Consider the following 12,494-nt stretch of genomic DNA (forward strand, 5'->3'; position numbering starts at 1 on the left):
GCATTTGTTTGTGTTGTTGTTTTTTTTTAATGACATAAAACCATGCCAAGCTTTCCAATGCGCTGTGTGATAGAATAAGAACTTCCAGAATAGGCATTTTATCCAGCCAGGAAATTCTAAGAACTCTGACTTCAATTCATTTATTCTGAATTGTGCTAAAGATGTATCTGGACACTCCAAAGAAAGACTAAAGATGAAACACACCATTCTTAGAATTAGGATTGCACTGGTGAAGTTAGGCAACTGTTTTGCATTTATACCTTGCTTTTTCTCTCAAGAACTCACAGTGAATTATGTTGGAATTCCCCTTCAGTTTATCCTTGAGCATGAGTGGCCTTAAATAACTTTAGGGCTGAGTCAGAAAAAAACTGGGTCTTCCTCATTCATGCCTCATGGTGAGGCATGAATGAGGCATGAATGAATTTAATTTGACCTCTCATACAATGAGCCAAGCAGGGGTGGGTTCTACTTACCTTTGCTATCTGTTCGCAATGGGATCGCGCTTCTGAAGCGCTTCTGCGCATGCGCAGATCGGTGATGATATCCAGGGCAGTGGGCGGGGCCTCCTGCCGGTTTTACAACCGGTTCTTGCGTACCGGTCCGAACTGGGGACAACCCACCATTGGAGCCAAGCTAAAGTTATTGGGGTATATTTTTAAATACATGATCAACCTACTTCACCTGCATATTGGCACCACTCTTATTCAAATTCTGTATCAACATGGTGGGCCATCTCCTCGACACAAACGTCCACTTTCCAACTCTTGTTGGAAGTCACATCTCTATTCTACTCAACGCAGAGGTTGGCGTAACACTTTCAAGGGTATCTACTGGCCTTAAAAAAGCACTGGGAGAACTAAGGGTTTACTGCAATGAAGACCTGCTAGAACTCAATAATCAGAAAACTAAAATCATGGCATTGCTAAAAGGCCCAAGAGCCACTCCTGTAGCATAAATGGCCCCATGAGTGAGCAGGGCTCCCGTTTCAAATCTATGGGATTAGTTCTTCAGTCTGCTACCAGCAGGAAACCCCATGGGGACAACATTGCTGAAAATTCAAAGAGGAGAACTCATCTGGCATCTTTAAATTCCTCAAGACAGGATGTGAGTGTTACAAACATGCAGCATTTTCAAATTATTTGAAGACAAGCCAATCGTACAACTTCTTTGTGGTGTTCAACTGGGCCTCTTCCCCAATTTTGCGCAATTAGAACTTGTCCAATCCAAATTTCTAAGATCGGCCCTTCAATCCTCAAAATATATTGCTAATGACACCCTGAGCACCGGAGACAGGCCTCATGAACATGGAAGCTAGAGTGTGGATGAGCCGCAGTGGCACAGTGGTTAGAATGCAGTACTGCAGGCTACTTCTGCTGACTGCCAGCTACCTGCAATTTGGCAGTTCGAATCTCACCAGGCTCAAGGTTGACTCAACCTTCCACCCTTCCAAGGTGGGTAACATGAGGACCCAAATTGTTGGGGGCAATATGCTGACTCTGTAAACCACTTAGAGAGGGCTGTAAAGTCCTGTGAAGCGGTATATAAGTCTAAATGCTATTGGTATTGGTATTATACTCAACCACTAGCTCAAACTATCTCTTTTTCCCCTTACCATCTCCCAACTATGATGAAAGATTTTCAGTCTACATACAAGAAGGCCCCGGCAACTAAAACCTTATCCTTGGACTTCTCTCCAAGTCTCCTACTTGGCATGGGATATGATCAGATCAAAGCACTCAGCGTATCAAACACAGAGTGCCAACTGGATCTAGCTAGATTCCCAATCTTTATTGCCAGAGAATCAAACAGGTACTCTCATAGGTACCCTATTTGAATTTAACTAGTTTCAAAGTAACCTAACCATCAGCAGACCTTAGCACTCTCATGCCCTTCCCTCATCTTAGAGACAATGCCTTCGTGATTTTAGAAACAATAAAACATGTACTCCTCCAGTGACTGTATTGTACAGACTTTCAAAATAGCCTCATCTCACAATTACTGCATAAATATCCAGGGCACACCGGATAATTATATCATAAATTTAAATACTGAAATGAATTAAAGATGCTTTGCAGCAAATGTGTTCTTGGCTGCAAATCATCACGTTCCTTTTCAGATACACTGAAATTAGTTGTGTACTTTTTAAACTTCCAACATCCCACAGTTTTTCACATATATCTAGGATGCAGGTTTTGAGCTGCTATTCTTAAATCTCTGACATATGTAAAGAAACGTGCTAAGTTTATGTTCATAACTTTATCCCCATTGTTATTTCTAAATATTCTTCAGCCATCTAAGATACCCATCCATCAAACATAACAACTTCAAGCTAGCTGGTGTTATTGCTTCAGTGACTGTGTTTATGTAGGTTATTTAAATAAATTCCTCTAAACAACAGTTGCTGTACATTTATTATGGTGGCAGCTGCAATCAATATGGTGGTCACAGATATGTCAGGTTTATCAATTAACAACTCTGGTTCTGATGAGTTTGCAAAATTGTTCTCCTAGTCTAGTGTTTCTCAACCTTTGTAGCTTGAAGATGGGTGGACTTCAACTCCCAGAATCTGGGAGTTGAAGTCCACCCATCTTCAAGCTTCCAAGGTTGAGAAACATTGGACTAATCTTTCCCCCAGTCATTAGTGACTTGGAAAGTTTCCTTTTAACATGGAGAATCATGGGATTAATTCCCCTTACCAAAATATTTAGCCACAATTTTTCAAACAAGCAAATGTTAATAGTCTTTGTGCAGTTAATTTTTTATCATGATTTTTATCATTGTTTTTACATTATGTTTTGTTCTTTCTTTCTTTGCATCTGTTTGTCACTTAGCACCTTTCTCAATCTGGCTGAATAGAAAAGATGAATACTAATGAAGTATCACTACTTCATTCTTAATTATAATTATAATTCTACAGAGGGATTATTGAGTCTGTCATCTGCACCTCTGTAACTGTCTGGTTTGGCTCTGCAACCCAACAAGACAGACACAGACTTCAACGGATAGTTAGAACTGCAGAAAAAACAATTGCTACCGACCTGCCTTCCATTGAGGACCTGTATACTGCACGAGTCAAAAAGTGGGCTGTGAAAATATCTACAGACCCCTCACATGCTGGACATAAATTGTTTCAACTTCTACCCTCAAAACGATGCTACAGGGCACTGCACACCAGAACAATAAGACACAAGGACAGTTTTTTCCTGAATGCCATCATTCTGCTGAACAACTAATTCCCACAACACTGTCAAATTAACTACTAAGATTGTATTACTATTCTTCTTCTCATCCTTACTAGTACGTATCTCTTCCCACTTATGGTTATATCCATGTTGCTTGTATCTTTACAACTTATATTGTTTTTATTGTTTCCTAGTAGGATTTGATTGCTTATTAGTATCTATGACTATCACTAAGTGTTGTATCTTATGATTCTTGATGAATATATTTTATTTTTTCTTTATCATATGCACCAGTGATGGGTTGCTACCGGTTCTCCCCGGTTCTTACGAACCGGTAGTGGAAATTTTGAGTAGTTTGGAGAACCGGTAAATACCACCTCTGCCTGGCCCCACCCCCAATCTATTCGCTGCCTTCCAAGTCCCAGCTGATCGGCCAGAAGGAAAAAATCAGGGCTCACTTGACAAAGAAGAAGAAAAAAAAAAAACAAGACACCTTAGCTTTAAATTGAGAAGCCAAGAAGCCTCTCAACTGATCGGCTAGAACCAATCTGTTCCTTGTAAACCGCTCGGTGGTGGTAGATTGGCAATTGAGGCCAAGCTGCCTGAAAGCGGTTTCCGATGTTCTCGGTGGTGGCAGAGCGGCAAAAAACTGTTTAAATTCTTGCCACAGCGCTTCAAAGGGCTGCCCTACAGCTGATCAACAGTAAAAGGCAGTGTGGTGGTAGACCAGTGCGCTCCAAAAACAAATAGGTAGACCGGTATGCTCCAAAAACAAATGGGTAGACCAGTACAGCTCTGCAAGCAGTTAAAAGCCTGGTAGCATTTAATATGAGCATGACTGAGTCATTTTTCAGGGGACTTATTCTAAGCGTGGCTAGTGTGACTCTGTCTAGTATACTGATGGGAAAATATAAGAATCCATTTTACTGTATGTAAAATGCTTAAAATCCAAGTTAGTATTTTAAAATACTTTTGATAGAAGCTGTGACCACATTTTTTTTCCTTTTTTAAAATAAATATATTTATAATAAATATATTATGTTTTATCAATAGGAATAAAATACAAACAGAAAAATAAAACAGAAAAAACATCCATTCAACAGTAACAACAACAAAAAAGAAGAAAAAATGTGTACATAAAAGGAAAAAAAGAAAAAAAAATGACCCAAACATCAAACATTAAATATCCAACATTAAAAAAAACCATCCTTCCTGGATGCTGGGAAAAGAAAAAACCCTGATAAATTTTCCTCCCCTTACATAATGGATCTGTAAGTAATTATAAACTTTCTCATCCTTATTTAGCAAGAAAAATATATAAACAAATATTTCAGATGAGGAGGTCGCTATCTAATAGTCGAATCGGACCAACATCTAATATATGTTAAAAAAAAATAAAAAAATAAAAAGCAGCCAATGGGCTATGGCTGAATTTTCATCACATCCAATAGATGTCAACAAATTAGCCTGAGGATGGAAATGCAGGGATGAAATTTATGGGGTAAAACGTCCTACCTATCAATGACTACTTCAACTTCAACCACAACAATACACGAGCACACAATAGATACAAGCTTAAGGTAAACCGCTCCAAACTCAATTGCAGAAAATTCGACTTCGACTTCGAATGGTCAATGCCTGGATTGCACTACCTGACTCTTTGGTTTCTCCCCCAAGCCCCCACAACTTTAACCTTAGACTGTCTACTGTTGACCTCGTCCCATTCCCAAGAGGTCTGTAAGGGGCATGCATAAGTGCACCAACGTGCCTACCATCCCTGTCCTACTGTCCCCATTTATTTGTATCCATTTCATATATTCATAATCATGTTTATACTTATATCTGTAATCTTATATATGCTTGACAAAATAAATAAATAAATAAAAAATAAATAAATTTCTACAGTCTTCTGTGCTTTTTTCCTTCACTCATTTTCCATGGCTGACTCAGCCTGATATCAAATCATTTTGAGGATGTAAATAAATGGCTGGCATGAATCACTTCCCCTTGTTTTGCTTTGAGGAACAGTGAAACTTTTATCAAAAACTTAAAAGCTTAAGTAATTTTTCTAAACGTTGTATTTAAAGAATAACATTATTTGTCAAACAATGGTTTTTCTTTTTACAGGCAAAGTCAGTTCAAGGATAAAAATACTTCTTTTATGTCGGTGGATTGAAATGAGAGTTGTGAGAGGAAGCAGTATTCTAAATAATTATCAATACAGATAGTTCTTGACCTAAGAGCACAACTGGGAACAACATTTCTGTTGTAAGCAAGACGGCTGTTTAGTGAATCATGCCCAATTTTATTACTTTTTTTTTTTTGCCACAAAGTGAATCACCGCAGTTGTTAATGAATTGTAAGGTCATTGAGTGAATCCTGTTTCCTCCATTGATCTTGCTTGTGGCTCGGAAAGTAATAAATCAGTGGTGGGATTCAGCCGGTTCTCTCCAGATCACACGAACCGGTAGCAGCAACAACAGGAGGCTCCACCCACCTGACCTGATGTAACGTGCGCTTACTGCGCATGTGCAGAAGGCCATGTGCATGCGCAGACGAGGCGCATCTGCTCACATTTGCGAACCGGTAGGGAAGGTAAGTGAATCCCACCGCTGTAACAAATGGAGATCATATGACCCCAGGATACTGCAACCGTCATAAATATATGCTGGTTGCCAAGGACCCAATTTTTGATCACGTGACTGTGGAGATGCTGTACAAGAAACGGTTGTAAGTCAAGGACTAACTGTAAACAACTGCATGGATGAACGAACGTGCTTATCTCAAGTATAAAAAGCAGAATCAATTCCTCGAGCACTGAGCAACAGATTCAATGACAAAATATTTATTGTTTTTTTTTAAACTGGTCTCTTATAATCTGCACAACTTCCACATACTGTATATTCCTAAATCCTTATCTATTGATTCCTTCCTGCTGAAAAAGATATTTAATTAAGTGGGGGAATTTAAAAATAAATGCCACATTAACTTCACTAAGCCATAAACGCAAGCTTCTTACGGCAGAATTGTTTCACTTTTCACCAAGCATTTTGTTGAACAGATTTTAGTATTCTATGAGCGAAGTGGCAATCATATAAGTGCCCACTTAAAGCTTTCCTTTCCTCATTTCAGTCTTTTAAAATACTGCAGTGAGTGATACACTAAAGATAATATCATTGCTGAGATTGCATTTTAAGCATCTCATTGACAGTTCTATGTTTAAACAGTTGGCTAGAGTCTGGGAAATTTACATTAACACTGGAAATGAATACACCTTCTTCCTTAAGCCGTCTTTAAATTATTGTATCTGAGCATTGCTAACACATAAAAGCGAGCAATTAAATAAAAATGTAAAGCACGAAATGGATTTTTCTATGCCCATATATCTATATAAACAGAATAGAAAGAGGTACACACATCTTAGAGAGATAATTGCCTGTGCTAAAAGGGAACTTCTGTACCAAAGACAATTTACCTGAACGATCTCACTAAAATCTCAAGAATTTCTTTCCAAATGCCTGTGATTAAGACTGCAACTTTCCAAATTTCACTGTGATAAATGAAGAATTTGCTAAGAAAATAGTATCTGTAAATGCACCCATTGTAATTTGTGGGATGACTGCTTATTCTAAGTCTGTGTGGGAGCTGATGGGTGGAGGGGAGGATGAATTCTGTCACTCAAATTGGGGTTCGGTGTAGTTGCCTGCTTCAAAATCATCCGCACCATCCCCATCAATCTGACAAATAGAAATGGTTGGATGTTATACAAAAGCTCAGATAGCAGTTCTTCATCTGATCATTTTCAAGAATGTTTCTCTAGTTAGATTACGGGTCAGCAACCCGTGGCTCTGGAGCCGCATGTGGCTCTTTCATCCCTCTGCTCCGGCTCCCTGTCGCCGGTCAGCTCCGCAATTGATAGGGCTTTCGGTTAGGACAAGGTAGAGGAAAAAGGATGCCACGCTAGGAGGAGACTCTATGGTGGGGGGAACCGGACTTCCGGTTGGCTCCAGAATTGAATGGGGGGCTCCCAGTTAGGACCTTTGTGGCTCTTTGAGTGTTTAAGGTTGCCGACCCCTGAGTTAAATACTATAGGAATGATCCCTTAAAATACAGTTTGCCTACAGATTCCTTTTTATACCACTGCTTCTTCCAGCCTCAATCCTAGAGTCTACCAGATTATCTGAGCTCTGTTATTCCACTTGCTCCATCTGAGGAATCTTCTAAATGAGAATAAACTTGTTAATTGTAAACAGGAAGACACGGTGGTTAAATAGATATATATCTGACTTGAAAATTGTACTCAAAAGTGCTCATCAATCATCTACAGCAAGGGTGTCAAACTCAAGGCCTGCAGGCCGAATCGGGCCCATGGGGTGCTTAGATCTGGCCTGTGGGGCCGCCCTGGAAACAGCAAAGGACCGGCTCGCAGTGCCTCTGCCAGTAAAAATGAAGCTCGGGGAAGCCTGCAGAGGGCTGGAGGAAGCCATCGTGGGCGATGAGTGACGTCGAGCTGGCCATGTCCCCCCGCCCCCCTGAGGTCAAACACAACCCTGATGCGGCTCTCAATGAAATTGAGTTTGACACCCCTGATCTACAAGGTACCTGAAAGAAGGTATCAAGGGATTGAACAAGTGGAACAGTCTTTCATAACATGATACTTACCTAACCATTCATTGAATTTTTTAACTTCACTAGGAAGTCCCAGTTCAGTGAAATCACCAGCGTGAATTAAAACATCTCCATATGGCATTTGAATTGGATCTGTTCTGGAGTGAGTATCAGACACGCAAACAAAACGGGTGTACCCTGGAGGTCTGGGAGCATCATGTGGAACAGGATCTACCCTACGTATAAAGTTTGAGACACAAATATAGATGCTTTATGTTATATTCGCATATTGAGTTGATAGCTACAATATAAAGTATGTTTTCAGGTTATCTGAAAAACAAGTTAAATATTCAGCTTAGCCACACATATTTCAACTCCAAGTGTTTTCACCAATTCTTAGACAAAATAGCTATATTACAACTATGTTTAAACTTTTCCTAATGAAAGCAGATGTGGGCTTCATAAATTTTAGCAAGGGGTTCTCTGCCTGGTTGCTGGGTGGACGTCGCCATGGTGGGCATGGCCTAGTCAGCCTCCTGCACCACGGGAGGGGGGGGGCATTTTTGCCCTCCCCAGGCTCCAGAGGCTTTCCTTGAGCCTTTGGGAGGGCAAAAATGGCCTCCCCAGGCTCCGGAGGCCCTCTAGTAGGCTCGTTTTTCACCCTCCCCGAGCCTCCACGCCTACCCTGCACTTACCTGCATCCAAAACGGGCCATGTGGGAACTCCTGGGAGGGGTGGGACGGGATGGGCAGGGCCAGCCAAGAGTGGGATTTGGGGGTTCTCTGAACTGCACAGAATCTTAGCTAGAGGTTCTCCTGAACTCCTGCGAACCCCCAGCAGTCCACCCCTGAATGAAAGGCACTTTTTGAGTTAGGTTTTACATCTAAAGAAGTTCATTTGCAGATTACCCTTAAATATTTTAAATTTAAATAACAGTTTAAAAATACACATTGTGGCTTATGAGCAAAACTAGTTTTTCGAGGCAACATTTTGCAAGGTTTGACTGTCGTGTTTTTCATTAATACCGCATTATGCATCAAATGAAATCTCAGTACATGTTTAACCTGAAACTTAAGACAAAATAGTTTTTGATGTATACGTAAGATGTAACTAATTAGGAATTATACATTTTAAGTTACTGCACAGAATAATAAATTAGAATACTCTTCCTTAGAGACTTTCACGTTTCCTTGATAGAACAAAAACTGACAGTTTCATGATTCAGTGTGGAAGTCTTTCTCTCTCTCTCTGGAGTTTTGAAACCACACCCAGAAATCTACTGGAACTACATACTTCAGCCCAGTGGTGAAATGTAAAATTTGTTATTACCGGTTCTGTGGGTGTGGCTTGGTGGGAGGTAATGTGACTGGGTGGCCGTGGCCAACTTTTTTTTTTAACTTTTAAAACCAATTTTTCTACAACCTCTTTGGCCGAAGAGGTTGTAAAAAAAAATGCTTTTAAAAGCCTCTGACGATCCCAGCTGAGTTGCCTGATCGTCAGAGGCTTTTTTTTTCTTTTAAAAACATTTTTTCTACAACCTCTTTGTCCAAAGAGGTTGTAAAAAAAATGCTTTTAAAAGCCTCTGACGATCCCAGCTGAGTTGCCTGATCGTCAGAGGCTTTTTTTTCTTTTAAAAACATTTTTTCGACATCTTCAGCCGAAGAGAAAAAATGCTTTTAAAAGCCTCTGACGATCCCAGCTAAGCCGCGCGATCATCAGAGGCTTTTTTATTTTTAAAAGCATTCTTTCGGTCAAAGAGGTTGTAGAAAAAATGCTTTTAAAAATAAAAAAGCCCCTGATGATTGTACAGCTCAGAAGGGCATGGGGGGGGGCAGGGATTTTTGCTACCGGTTCTCCGAACCACCCACCGCCATCGCTACCGGATCGGGTGATCCGGTCCGAACCTGGAGCATTTCACCCCTGCTTCAGCCCCATAATTCTCTACTGTCCTTCTTCTGGCAAATAAAAGAGCAAAGTTGAAAAACTTTCTCCAGCAATGTCCCAAACCAGCAGCTTAAAGCTGTGTGGTAAGGTTTTCAGAGCTTTCTCTTTCTTTTGGAGATAAATCAATCTCACAAGTGATAAATAAAATCAAACATTTTTTTTCAAAAAAAAAAAACCCAAACTTCATGTAGGATACATGAAAACCAATTTACAAAAATGCAATATTTTCTGCAGACCAAAAAATGGTACAGGTCTGCTAGAATTTGAGACGTAGGGTACAATCTCTTGTTTTCAAATTAGATTTCATCTTACAAATAAAGCAAAAAATAAATCTTATGGAAAACAGCCAGAAATTACCCAAAATGTTCTACAAGTACAAATAGTAACAGAGAATAAAGTTTATAACCAACGTACAGCAAAATAAATAAATGCAGATTTCTGGCTAAAAGCATTTTCCTATTTCTCAGTACTTGAGATTCAGTGGCAGATAATGGGCAATAAGAAATATGGATACAAATCCATGGTTCAGTTTCAATTTCTAGAGAGTAGGCAAATAATGCCTTTGCTGGGTTAATTACTGTAGTTTGCATGTCACATACTATACTTTATACATGATTTCTGGGAGGAAGGGAAGGAACATTATTTAGTTGAAATTCATCAGAATTGTTTTCTAGCTGAAAGAAAAAAAGTTGCTCATTTTTATTTCTTAGAAAATATTTAGTCTTATATTTAACTTTAACTTTATTAATAGTGTTCATTTTGAAGTTATGGTGCTTATTGTTACATCAAAAGTAAATCATCTTTGAGAGCAAATTACCTTTACAGACATTTTCATCTACCCAAAAATAAAAAATAAAACTTATTTTAATTGCATCTTACTATCCTATTATTCACATTGGGCCTGATTTAAAATAAGCACTTTCACATTAATCCTCACATAATTTTATTAGCTCGGCCATTCTTTTGTTAGTGTTCAGATCGAGCCAAACAATAAATAAGACATTTTGTTCTAAAACAGATTTTACATTAAAAAACAGAGAAAACTGACGGCAGAAAAAGACCCAGTAGTCATCGAATCTGCTCTTTGAGTTTTTGTTTGTTTATTTCTTTTCTTTTCTTTTTAATTAATTAATTTTTAAAATAATTTTTAATTTTTGTCGGATGATAGACACCTAAGCATGTTTAAACTCGGAGACTGATGATTGACATACTATCTCTGCTGGAAGTTGTTCCAAGCTTCTACTACTCTTTCTGTGAAATAAATACTTTCTACCTACTTTTGAACTACCCTCCTGTCAATTTGAGGTTATGTCCCTGTGTTCTTGATTTTTGCTTAATACGGAAAATCCTGCCTTCTAGAGCCTTATTCATACCCTCAATATATATATAAGTTTCAGTCATTCCTCCATTTCCCTTCTGTCCAGTATGGTTACCCGGTATGGTTAGCAAATGTTGTTGCAATTTTACATGTACTTAAAACTCCTGTAACTGCCTGTTGCTACTTTATGATATGCTGTTCTGACCTAGGCTTCCTAAAACAGTAAAAAGCACATAATTAGTCCCAAAAACCCTCTTTTTATGTCAACGACTGTGAATTAGGTTCATTCCCAGCCTGTAATGAGTCACAAATAGTTTGTAAAGAGCCCAACAGAAGTCTACCACAGTCCTTCGGGATAAGCCTGATAAGCACCCACCTTTATCTCCCTTGACACGCTGCCAAAGATCTAATTGGCAATTAGCTTTGCAAGGCCACACGGAGCACAGAGTCAAAACAGAGCTTCAGAATTTAAACCGACCAGAACAAACAAAGTTGCTTCCTGCAAAGGCTCATGTGCCTTTGCTCCTCCTTTATGTCTTATGGGAGGGGCCAATCATCTCCAAGCCCTACTCCTGAGTTGTCCCTTTTGTCTTAACTGTTCTTGCCTTCTAGTAGTTCTGCGCCTGCATGCACTGAGAACAGGCTCCCCCTGTTCCTCTGCCTCGCTGATGTCTGACTCTGGAAGCTCTGGAGGAAGCACATAACTCCCAGATGGTCCTGGCCCCCTCTCTGTCCGAGCCCTCCCCAGATTCTAGGACTGGCCCATGTTCGTCCCCAACCTCCTCACTGTCCGACTCTGCTGCCAGCTCCGCAGGCTGCCGGCAGACCACAACACATGCATACATGTGTACCCACCGAGTTATCCTCTGCTTTTATTCATAGAAAGATTTATTTCATCTAGGAATTATTCTCGAAGGTTATGGAGTGGCGACTGCTCCATGACATATCACATTGACACAGCAATAACCATTTAGTAATCCGTGATACGGCATCAGCTGAATGGTAGGACTTACATTTGTACATGTGGGGGTTGGAAACGTCCCTGATTAATGTTGTAGAAGGTGAAGGCCTGTGTTGGATTGGAGCTGTACTCATCTACTTCGATTATGAGTCGACTGTGTTGATGCCTTCTAGCAGTCATGATGTGTGATTGGGCAAATGCCATGCTTGCTCTCTGCAGCAATCCTCCTCTTTCACAGAATCATCTCTCCATATTGGCTGAAAACATCCCCTGGTTTCTCTCTAGCTTAATCATATAAGTGTCCCTTTCTGGATTCTGAAAATGTAAAATCAGACGGAAAACAATGATACTGGATATAAGTGTTTGATCATTCACCTGCTTGGGATACATCTTATTTATTTGCTGTCACAAATTTATGAGAGGAAGATAAAGGCTAATAGCTGAAGTATCTCATTACAAATAGTTCCAGTTCAGCAAATTG

The 12,494-nt window shown here is 39.7% G+C and overlaps 1 protein-coding gene across 1 annotated transcript in view; it reads right to left on the reverse strand.

Annotated features, from left to right (window-relative positions):
• The window catches only part of MPPED1 (metallophosphoesterase domain containing 1), a 71,911-nt gene extending 59,694 nt beyond the window's left edge, over nt 1–12,217 (reverse strand). The window contains exons 1-2 of the mRNA XM_070947493.1: nt 12,066–12,217; nt 7,845–8,026 (exon numbers count right to left, since the gene is read on the reverse strand). Coding sequence (XP_070803594.1) covers nt 7,845–8,026; nt 12,066–12,217 — 334 coding nt within the window. The remainder of the gene's footprint in view (nt 1–7,844; nt 8,027–12,065) is intronic.
• Nucleotides 12,218–12,494: the final 277 nt, after the last annotated feature.

The sequence above is a fragment of the Pituophis catenifer genome, unplaced genomic scaffold (assembly GCF_029215685.1).
Source record: "Pituophis catenifer annectens isolate HBS135680 unplaced genomic scaffold, rPitCat1.0.hap2 SCAF_7, whole genome shotgun sequence".
NCBI classification, from domain to species: domain Eukaryota; kingdom Metazoa; phylum Chordata; class Lepidosauria; order Squamata; family Colubridae; genus Pituophis; species Pituophis catenifer.